Source organism: Nesoenas mayeri (assembly GCF_963082525.1).
Source record: "Nesoenas mayeri genome assembly, chromosome: 2".
Lineage (NCBI taxonomy): Eukaryota > Metazoa > Chordata > Aves > Columbiformes > Columbidae > Nesoenas > Nesoenas mayeri.
The window spans coordinates 65805131-65817768 of record NC_137543.1 but is presented as its reverse complement, the minus strand read 5'-3'; the positions used below and the strand labels follow the sequence as shown (position 1 = coordinate 65817768).

At 39.6% G+C, this 12638-nt stretch overlaps 1 protein-coding gene across 1 annotated transcript in view; it reads left to right on the top strand.

The window, feature by feature from the left end:
- Positions 1-12638, top strand: part of GABBR2 (gamma-aminobutyric acid type B receptor subunit 2) — a gene marked incomplete at both ends in the record, with an annotated part of 486339 nt that overhangs the window by 461022 nt on the left and 12679 nt on the right. Inside the window, 2 exons of the mRNA XM_080339746.1 lie at positions 6130-6312; positions 8853-8982. Coding sequence (XP_080195872.1) covers positions 6130-6312; positions 8853-8982 — 313 coding nt within the window. The remainder of the gene's footprint in view (positions 1-6129; positions 6313-8852; positions 8983-12638) is intronic.

The window sequence follows — 12638 nt, the reverse complement described above, 5'->3', positions numbered from 1 at the left end:
TGTTTAGCATGGGGCTGGGTTTTTTCCCTTCTGTTTTGTAATTATGATATAATATGTAAAAGTTTGTTACTTTTTCAAGTACACAGGATGTGTGTAAATTCTAAATCAAGCCCATCTATAGTTTCTTGTCACTGGATCTGGAGGGGAAGAACGAAGCTTCGTGAGATTCTGGAGAAAGTGGAATATGCAAAGTTACACAAGTGTCAAGTCATGCATTTCTAATTACTGTATTTTTACTGAATCTGTGACTGGGGAAACAAAGGTTGTTTTCTGTAATTTATGTGAAACAGTCTCCATTTCCAACTTTTAGGAACATTTTTGAAAGGGTGATAAGTATGGAATCAGGAGGAACAGGTCCAGTTGTCTATGCTGCCATGTTTCTTACGCAAGATAATCAGGATCTCTGCTTCTCTGCCTACAAAACAGTAACACCTTTTTAGTTCACCAGTATGCCATAAGGTCAACTGTGTTGAAACCTCCAAGGTATTCAAGTATGGTGTTACAATAGGCTTTATCAGTATATCAGAGGAAAACTGTATGTACTGAAAATGCTGATGCTGAAGATATATTTGCTAACGGATATATTAATGGATCAAGTGAAGCACAGACTGGGAGGCATATGCTTTCATCTCTTTTTCCTCTTTTGGGCTCTGAGAATGTGCTTGTTGTGCATTTTTGGAAGAAGTGAGAAGACACCCACGGAGGGCTGAAACTTGATCATTTCAGTTGCAGAGTTAAGCTTTAGGCCTGAGTATGACAGATCTTGAATGAAGGGAAAACTAGTTTCTGCATAAGCTTACTTTAGCAAAGACTCAAGTTCTGGAGAATGTATTTGACATTTTGAAGTAAAATGTATAATTGTATTCATTTTAAGTGACTTGCATAAACCTAGCTTATCATCCCAAATTGGATGCATATGCAGTTGACATCTGAAATATTTGGAAGGCAAGAGTCAAGATGCAGGTCTTTTATCTCTGGAATATGTTTTTAGGCTTTTCAAATGACTAGTGCTAAAAATTGTGTGACTCTTTACTGGTCCATGTTCAATCAATGTTATTGAGCAAATTTTAGTGAACAGGTTCTAGTGCTAAGTGGCATCCCTGGTGACCGCTCTAACAGGGGGACCAAGAACTATATGTGTAAAATGCAACATCTAATAAATTTATCTCAAAGTGTTCCCTCTGAAAGAAATTAGAGGCACAGGTTGGCAATAGAAGCTGCAAAAAAATGAAGTAATTTATTTTCTAGGACCACCTAACCAGGATGTTTTTACAAGTTCTGTAATTCACTTCTCAAATATTAAAAAGTTGTGCAGACATATATCAGCATATTTTTATTCTGGATCATGGGGAAGAATCACAATTTCATTCTAAATTAAGGGAACATTCACAAACACAGCAACAGAGAGTACTTTGAAATGCTGCAAGATTTAAGTGTGTAAGCTGTATGAAAATGCATATTAAAACTCTGATTCCAAAAATACCTCCACAGAATGTCAGAACTCTCTTCAAAGAGAAAATATTATTAATGCTGTGACATGCTTTTCTGCCCCTTTGCTTTCATGCTCCTTTGCCCATCCTTCTTTTCTGCTGCCACAGGCTTTGAAATGGCTTTTCTGTTTCCTTTTTTAACCCCTTCACCTGCTCTTCTTTTAAACTCCGATTACCCTGCCCTCATTTTTCCTTTCAGTTCTTTCTACACAAAATACAAACATGAACCGTAGCCTTCTGGTATGAAGCACTTCATCTCATTCCATGTATTATCAGGTTTTCAAATGCTTGGGTATTTTGCATTAAAAATGGTCATTAGATAATGCACTGAAAAAAAGAAATGGGGGGGTTGGAGCAGGAGCTGGAAAGCAGCACTTCCAATGCCAACGTGGGTGCTTTCACAGCTGGCGAGTTCTTCTTGCTCTCGTAGTGTTGCCCTACATTTCTTCTCGCCGTGCTGTGCCACTGTTACAGCAGGATGGCTGGCAAGCGCTCTCTCCTGCAACCTGCTCCAGCTTAGGTTTCACAACAGCCTGTCTGGAACCCGCAGAAGACTAAATCCAGGGCCATCCAGTTTGTACATCTAGGTAAGATGTCAGTGTGAGACAGCCATCAAGGCCCTTCCCTTAAGAAATACGTAGTCAATTAGTACAGTTTTGGTGACACAGGAAGATTGCTGGTGAAATTCTAAAGCCTGTGGCTCATCAAGCACAGGAGGTGATAATGAAGACTTGGAAGGTTCCACTTTTTTGTTTATTAAATTGTGGCCAAACACTAATGTGGGTTTGTACCAGGTTAGTACATTTACTTCTCTGCTATACAGAGTAAAATACATTCCTTTAAACTAATCTCCAGCAGTCTCTTGGGCCAACAGTGCTGGAATTCAGTTTTGCCCACAGCCCTTTTATGAATCTGAATAAGGCACGTATTCATCAATGTAGGTGAACTAGGGAACAAAACATGATATTTTTCCCTTCTTGTCAGCTCTACTAATCTTATTTACTTATAACATGGCAGTTGCTATATTTCTCCAGTTAAATCTCCACCTCATCCACTGCCATTTTGTTCAACACTGAGTGCCTCAGAAAAACATGAGGAAAATCCCATAGCAGAGTAAGACAGATTAGAGAAAAAATTTTCATCACTCTTTTCATTTAAAGATGTCTTCAGACACAAGTGCTGATATCCATTATACTGCATCCTGCTTACAATAACTGTAGACATTCTTGTTATCCGACCAAAAAATGTCCAAATGTTTTTAAAACTGCTACAGATTTCTGGGTTCAAGGATACCTTGTACAAGAGATCTGAAGAATTCAAACATACATTATGTATGGCTTTGCTGTTAACTGCTATGTCTAATTATCTTTTTTAAAGGCCAATATGTCTATCCTATTTTTCAGCATACTCATCACTTCTTTAAAAGAAGTGATCCTAATAGGGATTCTCCCTTCATGAAGTTGCTTATCAATGTTTATCAAACTTCCATGTCCTTCCATTTTCTCTGCACCATCCCTTTTGAGACAGAACATTAATGGCATTAATACATTAACTCTGATCCAGTTTCCTGTAGAGCAGCAAGCCAAATCAGTTCTAGGAGGCCAGGATTAAAATATTAATTTTCAGTGTTGGTAGAATTTTTTGTCTTTTGGCATTGATTCTTTGTAGATATACAGTGTTGACTCTGTCGAAATTGAAACTGCACATGAGCAAGGCAGCAAGACACAAGTTCAACTGACTTTATGGTCAGAAAAAAAAAATAAAGCAAATCTAACCCCTTTCCTTGTACAGTGTGAGCCAACAACATTGCCCACGGACTTTTCCATCTAACCCACATCACTTTAATTAATTCATTAGAGTCTGTGTCCTTGTAGCAAAACATCCAGTCTTGAGCTATAAACTCCCAGATGAAGATGAGTCAATTGATGGATGGCTATACTCCTATCTTATATTCAGTTTGAACTTAGACCATATCAAATTGTAGAGCTTTTATGTTGTAACACTTTTCCCTGGTAATTTAAGAAGCCGTGTAATTACCGTTCTTCACCTTTAACTTCATTTTAATGCAGTTTTTGTTCTGGGAGTTAGATACACCAGTCATTACAACCAGCCTAATTAGAATCAAATAAATGGGGGAGAAGAGAAGCAGGAAGCTCTAGGAAGACTCAGCTACAGTAGGTTACTCAGGGCCTTAAGAAGTTTGGTCTTGATTATCTCCAGAGACGAATATTCCCCAACCTCTCTGAGAATCTATACCAGCATTTGACCATGCTCACAGTAGAAAAAAAATTTTTTGGGGGTGTTTAAATGAAATTTCATGGGTTTCCATTTGTGCTTCCCTTCCTTTCATTGGGCACCACTGAGAAGAATCTGGCTCCATCCTCTTTACTCTCTCCTATCACACATGTATACACATGAATAATGTCCCCCTCGATCTCTTCCATATCAATGCTAAACAATCATCAGCCTCTGCTTGTATCATAAAGACTCCAGTCCTTTTCTGCATCTTTGTGGCCCTTCACTGGGCTTTCCTCAGTACACCTTTGTCTCTCTTGTGCTGGGGAGCCCAAACCTGGACACAATGCTCCAGGTGTGCTATCACCAGGGCTAAGTAGGAAGGAAGGATCACCTCTGTTGGCCCAGGGTCTTATATTTCGTTTGGTGTTCTCCACAATACTCAGTGCCTCTACTGAAAAGCTGCTTTCTAGTGAAACACCCCTCAGCCTGTTTGGGTGGGTTCTTGGGCTTTCTTTCTCCCCAAGAGCAGGACTTGTTATTTCAGGAGATTCCTGTTGGCCCAGATCTCCAGTCTCTTGACATCCCACTGAAGAGCAGTGCAGTCATTTGGTGTATCAACACCTCCTTATCTTTGAGAATCATCTGCAAACTTGCTAAGGGTGTGCTCTGTCCCACCATTCTGGTCACTAATGAAGACGTTAAACAGCATTTTTCCTAGCCTGAACTCTGGAGGTACAGCACTAGTGGCTGGCTTCCATAATTCTTTGTGCCTGGCACTTCATCCAGTTTTCAGTCCACCTCACTGACCACTTACCTAGTCACTCCTTCAGTAGTTTGGCTGTGAAGATGCTATGGGAGACAGTGTTGAAATCTTTGCTTAAGTCAAGAAAAATAACTCTCTCCCCTCACCTACCAGCCCAGACATCTCACTGAAGAAAGGCATCAGGTGGGTCAGGCAGGATTTCCCCTTCAGATGAAATGGTTCCCAGGAGGATTTGCTGCAGCACCTTCCTTCAACTGATGTGAAGGTGACCAGGCAGTATATCCATAGATTCTCCTTCTCACCTCTCTTGAACACAACTGTGACATTTCCTTTCTCACACTCCTCAGGAACCTCTCCCAGTCAACGTCACCCTACAAAGGTAATTGAGAGTGGCCTCGCAGTGACATTGGGCAGCTCTCATAGTCCTCAGGGATGTACCTCTTCAGATCTCATGAACTTGCGTTCAATTGATTTAGGCATCTCCAGGGGTCTGGGATTTCTGAAGGCGAGTTTTAACAATAAAGACTAAGGTGAAGAAGGCATTTAATACCTCAGCCTTCTCAATCTCTTTTATCAGCTGAAAAAGAGAATTTATTGTCTTCAGGCATCAGCCAGATCTGCAGACTTGGTCTGTAAATACATGCCAGGGACCAAGTGCTTCAGTGTCTGATCTCCATCAACTCATGTCTTTATTTCATGTCACTGCAGCTGCAGAACAGCTTCATGTTCTGAAGAACAAGAGGAACTAGTTCCAAAATGGGGCAATACCACAAAATCTGGCTGTGCTGTGACTACAAAATGATTGCCCCTTTACGATGCCATGCCTATGCTCTCAGGGCAGGGAGCTCCTTCGGCTTTGTCTATATACAAATATGCATGCTGCTTGGCAAGTAATCATAAATTCTGTGTTCTCTAGAGTAATCTGAGATGCTCTCTCCCCCTTGCCAAACAGCTAGTAGCTTTCTCTTGTCAAGTCGAGGTGGTATTTTCACGTTGTCACTGAGTGTTAAATCTTACTTCTATTTGCTTAAATTAAATATGTTTAAGGTTAACCTTTTGTTGTTGTTGTTGTTTTTAAAAGTGGCTTATTTAATTTATTTGAACAGATTTGTTTTATTTTGGGTCACTAAAACCTAATTAAGTTTCTGTTATCTCCAGAGTGCAATCTCCCATGAGTTCTTTCTGTTAACAGTCCTGCTTCATGCCTCTCTCTGCTTGAGTGTTACTTGTAACAGTAGGAAAGGGGAAATTTCAAATGAAACTGTGCTTGGAAAGAGATGTTTTTTTTTTTTTTTCTTAAAGAAGGAATACATCCTTTGATAGGATAAAGATGTAAATGAAGGAGAAAAATATGTTTGATTAAATATTAAAAAATATTTTTAACATAATTAAAATCCAAGTGAGTTTTTCCTGATTTTTTTTTGAACACTTCCCTTTGCAAAATCATTTTGATTCAACTTATTCTATAAAGTTATTTTCAAGTACTGTACACAGCAAACAGAGCTCATTTTCTATATTTTTGTACTTGAAAGCCAGAAAGGAACTCTTGGTTTGCCTTTCAATATTTTGAGCTACAAAAGAAATAGCTGCAAAAAGAAAAACATCTATGGGATTTCTTAAATCTTTTAAACCTTTCAGCTCATCACACTGAGGACAAATCCAGATGCAGCCACACAGAACAGACGATTTCAGTTCACTCAAAATCAAAAGAAAGAAGATTCAAAAACATCAACATCAGTCACCAGCGTCAATCAGGCCAGCACATCTCGACTAGAAGGACTGCAGTCAGAGAACCACCGCTTGAGAATGAAAATTACAGAGGTATTGTTTATTGTATACACTGCCTAGGGTTTTTTTTTCTTGTTGCAATTCTGTAATCCACTTTTTAGAGGGAAAAATAGCTTTCCCCATAGAAAAATATTTAAATAATAGGAAACAGGTGATTTATATGAATAGCTAATTAATACAGTAAATACTTAGCAGGTGCAATAAAATGAAAATGTGCCTTAGCAAATTTAAATGAAACTTCCCCTATTGATTTGTAACAGCCAAATTACCCTGTTGCTTCACATGGACGTGCTGAGCACCACAGAGCAATAGCTCTAGAAGTGCAACCTTTACATGCAAAATAACAGAGACCCACAGCCCCGGGGCACTTAAGAGTTCTCTTTGTTCCTGTTTATGGCTGAGTTCAGAGACTGTTGCTGTTATTTCTTAACCTCTCTGAGAGTTCACTCAAAAACTTGCTAGACAGATTTTTATATCTGCTATGAAACAGAATTACATATTTTCTTGAGGTAGAAAAGACCTTTACAATCTTGTAAGCTGACCCTTTTGGCACAAAGGCTGTGAAGTTTCTTCAGTCTCCACCAAGAGAAAGTCTAAGTACATGGAGAACATAAATTCCATTAGAGCTATATCATCTATATTTTTAGTTATGTCCATCCTTGCTCATGAGACCTCAAACCATGACAAATCAGCCTCGAAGACTGCCCATTTTGTGAGACAAGATAACCATAACTGATCTATCTCTTACAAAAAATTAACCTCTTCTTGCCTAGGCTGTGAAGTATTCTTATGCCTTGAAGAAAAGCTATTGCAACCATTACTTCTTCATCCAGATCTTAACTAATGACAATTGCCTAGTTAATCAAAAGATGTTTACTTAAACTACTAAAGACTCCAGAAGCAAAAGTTACCTCTGCCTTGCTAAAGAAATTTAGTTCAACTTTGCCAGGTCCCTTTCATGTGAGAGCATTGAAGTTTTTAATGAAGACTGAGCTGGCTACTGGCTATCTCAGTTTCTTCATCCTACTGCAGTTTTTTCTACTAAGCCTCCAAAATCACAAGATCTCAGCCTGTGGCTTGCAAGGCTCATGACAGTGATAACAAGTGAGGCTGGTCTGGGTGATTGAGCCATGTTAGGGCACACAGGGCTCGGCTGCTCTTTATAGATTTTGCTTAAATAGATTAAATACCCAGAACGAGTAGGTCCAACTAAGAATTTAATTGTCAAAGTGATTTAGAGCATGTCCTGCCTTGGCTAGCAACTGCATGGAGTACTGTGTCCAGCTCTGCTCTGGAGCACTCAGTATAGGACAAACATGGACCTATTGGAGAAGGTCCAGAGAAGGGTGACCAAGATGTCCCTGCTCATTGCTGGGGTGTTGGACTAGATGACCTTTGAAGGTCCCTTCCAACCCAAACTATGCTATGATTCTATGAACTACATCTCTGGCTTATCTACCTTGAGTTGCTTTGTCCCAGTTATATAAGGAAACAATGCAAATCTAAATTCAGCACTTTTAAAATTCAGTTATGCCAGTAGTGAGTGGGACATACTCTGAACACAGCATCCTGGACAATTGTTCACAGAGACCACTCCAGATCACCATTAAGATGCTTATATTTGCATGTTTTGTGCTGAAGCTGTAACTAATTGAACACAAGTTAGCCTCTGGGGAGAGCATCCTCTGTTCAGCTCCATGCAAAAACCAAGGGTGCACCAACCCAGCATTTATGCTGTGGCTTTTCCATTCAGAAAACATCTGTGCTTTTCTCCATCTCATGCTAGTCTTAAAGGATGCTTTTCAGGAGACAGGACTGGGATTTTTGTTTCTTCCCCCTCTTGGAAAGTTGTGGTTGAAATAGCAGTTTACTACTAGCTATCCAATTGCATAGTTTAAAACACAAGAGATAAAAACCATGGAGGTAATTTTCAAATCACACAAGTATAGAGTGTTCTTTTATCCCCAAAACTAAAAACTGTGAGTTGAACTTTCTTTGAAATTTCACACACACGGAGGTACAAACAAAAGGTCTAACAGGAGTCTGTCTCTCTAAGAAAGATAAAAGGAGAAAAAATAATCTTTTGGGAAACAAAACATTCCTGGTAGAGTTGACCACAGTAACTCATATGGCTGGACACGCCCCTGATGCCAGAGTTCACTTATATTCTCATGTATGATCGATAACTTGATTGATTCAACAAAGCTGTTATAGCTATGTATGCCGCAATTGTGTGCATAAATAATAAATGGTTGAGAGGTCTTCAGACTGGGCTTTCTAATGCCCATCTCTTTCTCATTCAGTGGTACATCTGAATTGCTTAAACTGTCAACTACTAAAGCTCGTTCTTCTTGTATGCCATGTGTGCAGTATCACAGCTGAATGTGGTTTGTTACTTGGAGCATGATTTTTAGAAGCAGTGTTGTAGTGCTATAGGAAAACTGTATTTGTCACAGAGTGGCAATTGCTTTACCACCTGCCTTCTAGTCTAATTAAAGCCATGCAGTTACTGCAGATAACCTGAAGCAATGACTCTTGAATTTTTAGAGATTCATGCTCTTTCTGTTTTGCAGCTGGACAAAGACTTGGAGGAAGTCACAATGCAGCTTCAGGACACTCCTGAGAAAACAACATACATTAAGCAGAACCACTATCAGGATCTTAATGACATTCTTAGTATACGGAACTTTACAGACAGCAAAGGTGAGAGTTAGTAAAATCCATTTGTAGCTTAACCCACCAAGATTTTGAACAGCAATCATCTCACTGAATTGATTATAGAACACTTTGACCTGGGTAAGATGGAGCTTTAAATATTTTGGTTGTGTTACAGAAAGCATGCAGATTCATATAATAAGCTGTATGGTACCCATTTAGTAGTTATTTCTGTGTACATATGTTTTCTATCGTATGCCCTCTATTTATAATACACATAGTAAAGTGGGAAACTTGTAGAAGCATGCGTGTGTTCAGAAGTCAATTTTTCTATGCTATGTGGAGGAAGGAAAGTCACAGAATATTTCAGATCTTGTGAGAGTTAATCGAGCCAGCCTTCATCAGTAGGAAGCTCAGTTTAATATGTTCTGTTCTGAGCAGGATGTTAAAAATCCTGCTTTTTGGACATTGCTATCAAGCACATAGAAGAGAAGCGTGTAAATATTTCAGTGCTGATTTGGACTCTAAATATAGAATTGAAGGCACTCATGTGTGAAAACTCTTCCCTAGGAACTGATAAAAAAGGATTTCATGATGACTGTAATATTCCTAAGTTGTTTCTACTATGTCTCTTGCATCACTCCCCAAAGAAATGCATGTGAAAGAATTGCTTCCATTAAATCTATTCCACTTTTGGGAAGCAATAAGATCTGGTGCATAGCGCAATAAAGTGGAAGCTAGGACACCTAGCTTCCATTTCTGACTCTAGAATGCATCTACTTTGTGACTTTTGGCAAATGACTTTGTATAGCTGAATATTACTATAATATTTGAAAAACCAGTTGCCCCTTGTTGGGAATTTGTAGCCTTGCATATTTATTGCAATACTAGGCTCAGAATTCCTATTGATGTGGCAGTGTAATCTTGGTTAAGTGGAACAGAAGCCATTCCTGCAAGTATAGTTGTTGAAGAATAATTTTAGAACAGCAAGAGCTCATACATGCTTTTAAAGTATATTGAAATTTTGGTTGGATAAGGTTACTTTTTCATATGCCTTTTGTTTTAGCCTGGGTATACACTTGGTTGTGTAACTTGTGGAGAGAAGAGAAAAAAAGGAAGAGCTCCATAGAGATCCCAGTGTCCTTTTTAAAATTAAAAAAAACAGAAGGGGGGAAAGGAGGAAAAGGAAAACGCAAATAGCTGCTGGAGGCGTGTGATTATTGGCCTGAGATCAGCAGCAAGAACTAACATCAGTGAGTGGGATGAAGCAGTTTTACCAAGTGTTTGAAAGGAACATATAGAATGTTCCACTCATGTCAGATGCTCCAGGAGAAATGATAAATCATGAATAATATTTCAAGCAGAAAAGATACATTACATTGTGCCAAATGCCCATTTGAGTTTGGGCATGAGAAATAAAAATGATTCTCAAGAGATACGCTGGGTATAAATTTAGGATGGAGTGCTTTCCACAGTAGGTTGCACTCCATTAGCAATAGGATGCTGGTAAAGAAATCAAGGAGAAAATATAACCTTTCTGCACTTACTTGTGGCTCTGTCTACAAAAGACATCAATGCTTAACTGCTGCTTTAAGCAGGAGCATCCAAGATTGTCTGTGTTCCTAATTTTCCCCCAGTACAATTCCCCAGTGTCTACATTTCTGCTGGGGGGTACGTATTTAAAATCACCTGTAAGAACAGAGCCTTAATGTTCAGAGTAGCTTGGAACTATGTATTATGAGGATTTACAGGGCAGATATTCTTCTGCAGACTGAAGCTGCTGGGCACAGTTTTCTGAATGGACCTGCCAAGATCTACACAAAAGGCGGGGGACCGGAGGAGGCATAACCTATTGGATAGGTTAGACCATGCATTCACCTGGATCCCCATATGCAGCAGGCGTTTGAAGCTTAGTTCCAGCCGTGGTGGCACATGCCCCAAGCATGAGTATTCTGGAGTATCCTGATTCTGACCCTAGTGACACCAAATATTCATATTTCCAGGCTCTAAGCCATCATGTTCAACAACCCTTGCTAGCCTCTTTCTGTCCCTCCATTTCTGTTTCTTCTTCCTCTTGTTTTCTCTGTTTCCATGTTTCCCTGTCCCTTTGCTGCATGTCTGAATCTCCTCTCTATTTCTCTCACCGCATTCATTCCCAATACTCAACCTATGTGCTTAATTTAAATTTGCTATTCTGATCAAAATAACAAGGCTTTGGAGAATTCATGCTGCTGAGTCACTGATGCTTCTGTGCAGATGCAAACAGGCATCACTTAAATGGTATTTTAAAAAATTCTGGCCCTTACAGCTACAGGAAAGCTAAGCCTGACTGACATAACTATGCTTTCTGTAGCTATGTATTTCATCTGTAAATGAAAGTACAGAACCTTGAAATTATCTGTACCTGATGGTACTTGAGTGAAGCTTCAGGATTGTAAATAATTTATTAGTATGACCTAGAAGTGACCATGTCTCTCACCTCCACTGTGCAACTGGGGAAGCCGGTCTAATGTTGTTTTTAAGGTGATGACAAGGTTTTTGCCTACCTAGGACCTTGTAAAAAATGTGAGCTGAAAGAGAAGGAGTAGGACAGTAAAGAGGCATTCTAAAAATAGCATCTGACTTAGAGCTAAAAATCATAGCAGATCATTTGCCACATTTCCATTGTGGACATGGCTGAATCCCATGTCAGTCCTCTTTATGAAATATTACACCTTGCTGTTCTGAGGGAGTTTACATAGAGAATGCAATGTAATGTATCCCCATTGCTACTGAGTACACAAATTCAGGGCACTGCACTTTAAAGAACAGATAGTAACACAGGATTTATGCAATGCATCTCAAACAAGTCCTAATCAAACTTCAATGTCATAGCACACTTCAGTAGTTTTCTGATCTGTTAAAACTGTCCCATGTTAAAATTCCTAACTCTTATAGCCAAATGCCAAAGGAGGTTATTTGGTTCTTCTCTTCCTTCCCCTCTACTGTCATTTATGCCAAGTACAGATTTAGGACACAAAAGTTAAATTACTTTAGCCAAAATAGACACAACTGTGCACTCCCATAACTACCTGACCTCAGGCTAAGTTTCATAACTTTGGGATTCCTGGTTAGTTATTAACAGCGGCAGCTCCTGGTGTACTCCTACTTTACAGCACATTTCAATTCAGTACGTCTCATTTAAAGAGAGATGTTATCCGAGGCACTCGTCTCTTGTTCAGAAATGTGTAATGTTCCTGAGACATCTACAGCAATTGGCTATGTAAGAAAAGCAATTAGGAAATGTGGTTTGTAGTTTATGGTTTGATTGCTTTTTTTTTTTTTTTAAATGCATCTTTTGCCTGTGCTGCTAGACAGCTTTGTGTGGTCAAGCAGTTCCCAATGTGCTTTATAGACCATGGCTCTGGGACCTCAAATGGCTTCTCCAGTTGAATTTAAAAGGGTATGCCCTTAACTTCGTTTGATACGTTCCTGGGGTGATTTTGAGTCACTGTGTCTCCTTAGCGACCTCGGCTCTGTGCACAGCACCACATTTGCTTCTCCCTCAGCTTGCTGTTTGTGGGATCTGTTCACCTTGCTGGAGCTGTTGGCCGCATTTCAGCTGGGGTTTAAGGCAGGGACGGGCCATGGATGAGACCCACACTCAGCTCCTGGCAGCGCTGTTCAGCAACGAGGACCAAGCTTGGAGACAGGGCTGAGTTTTC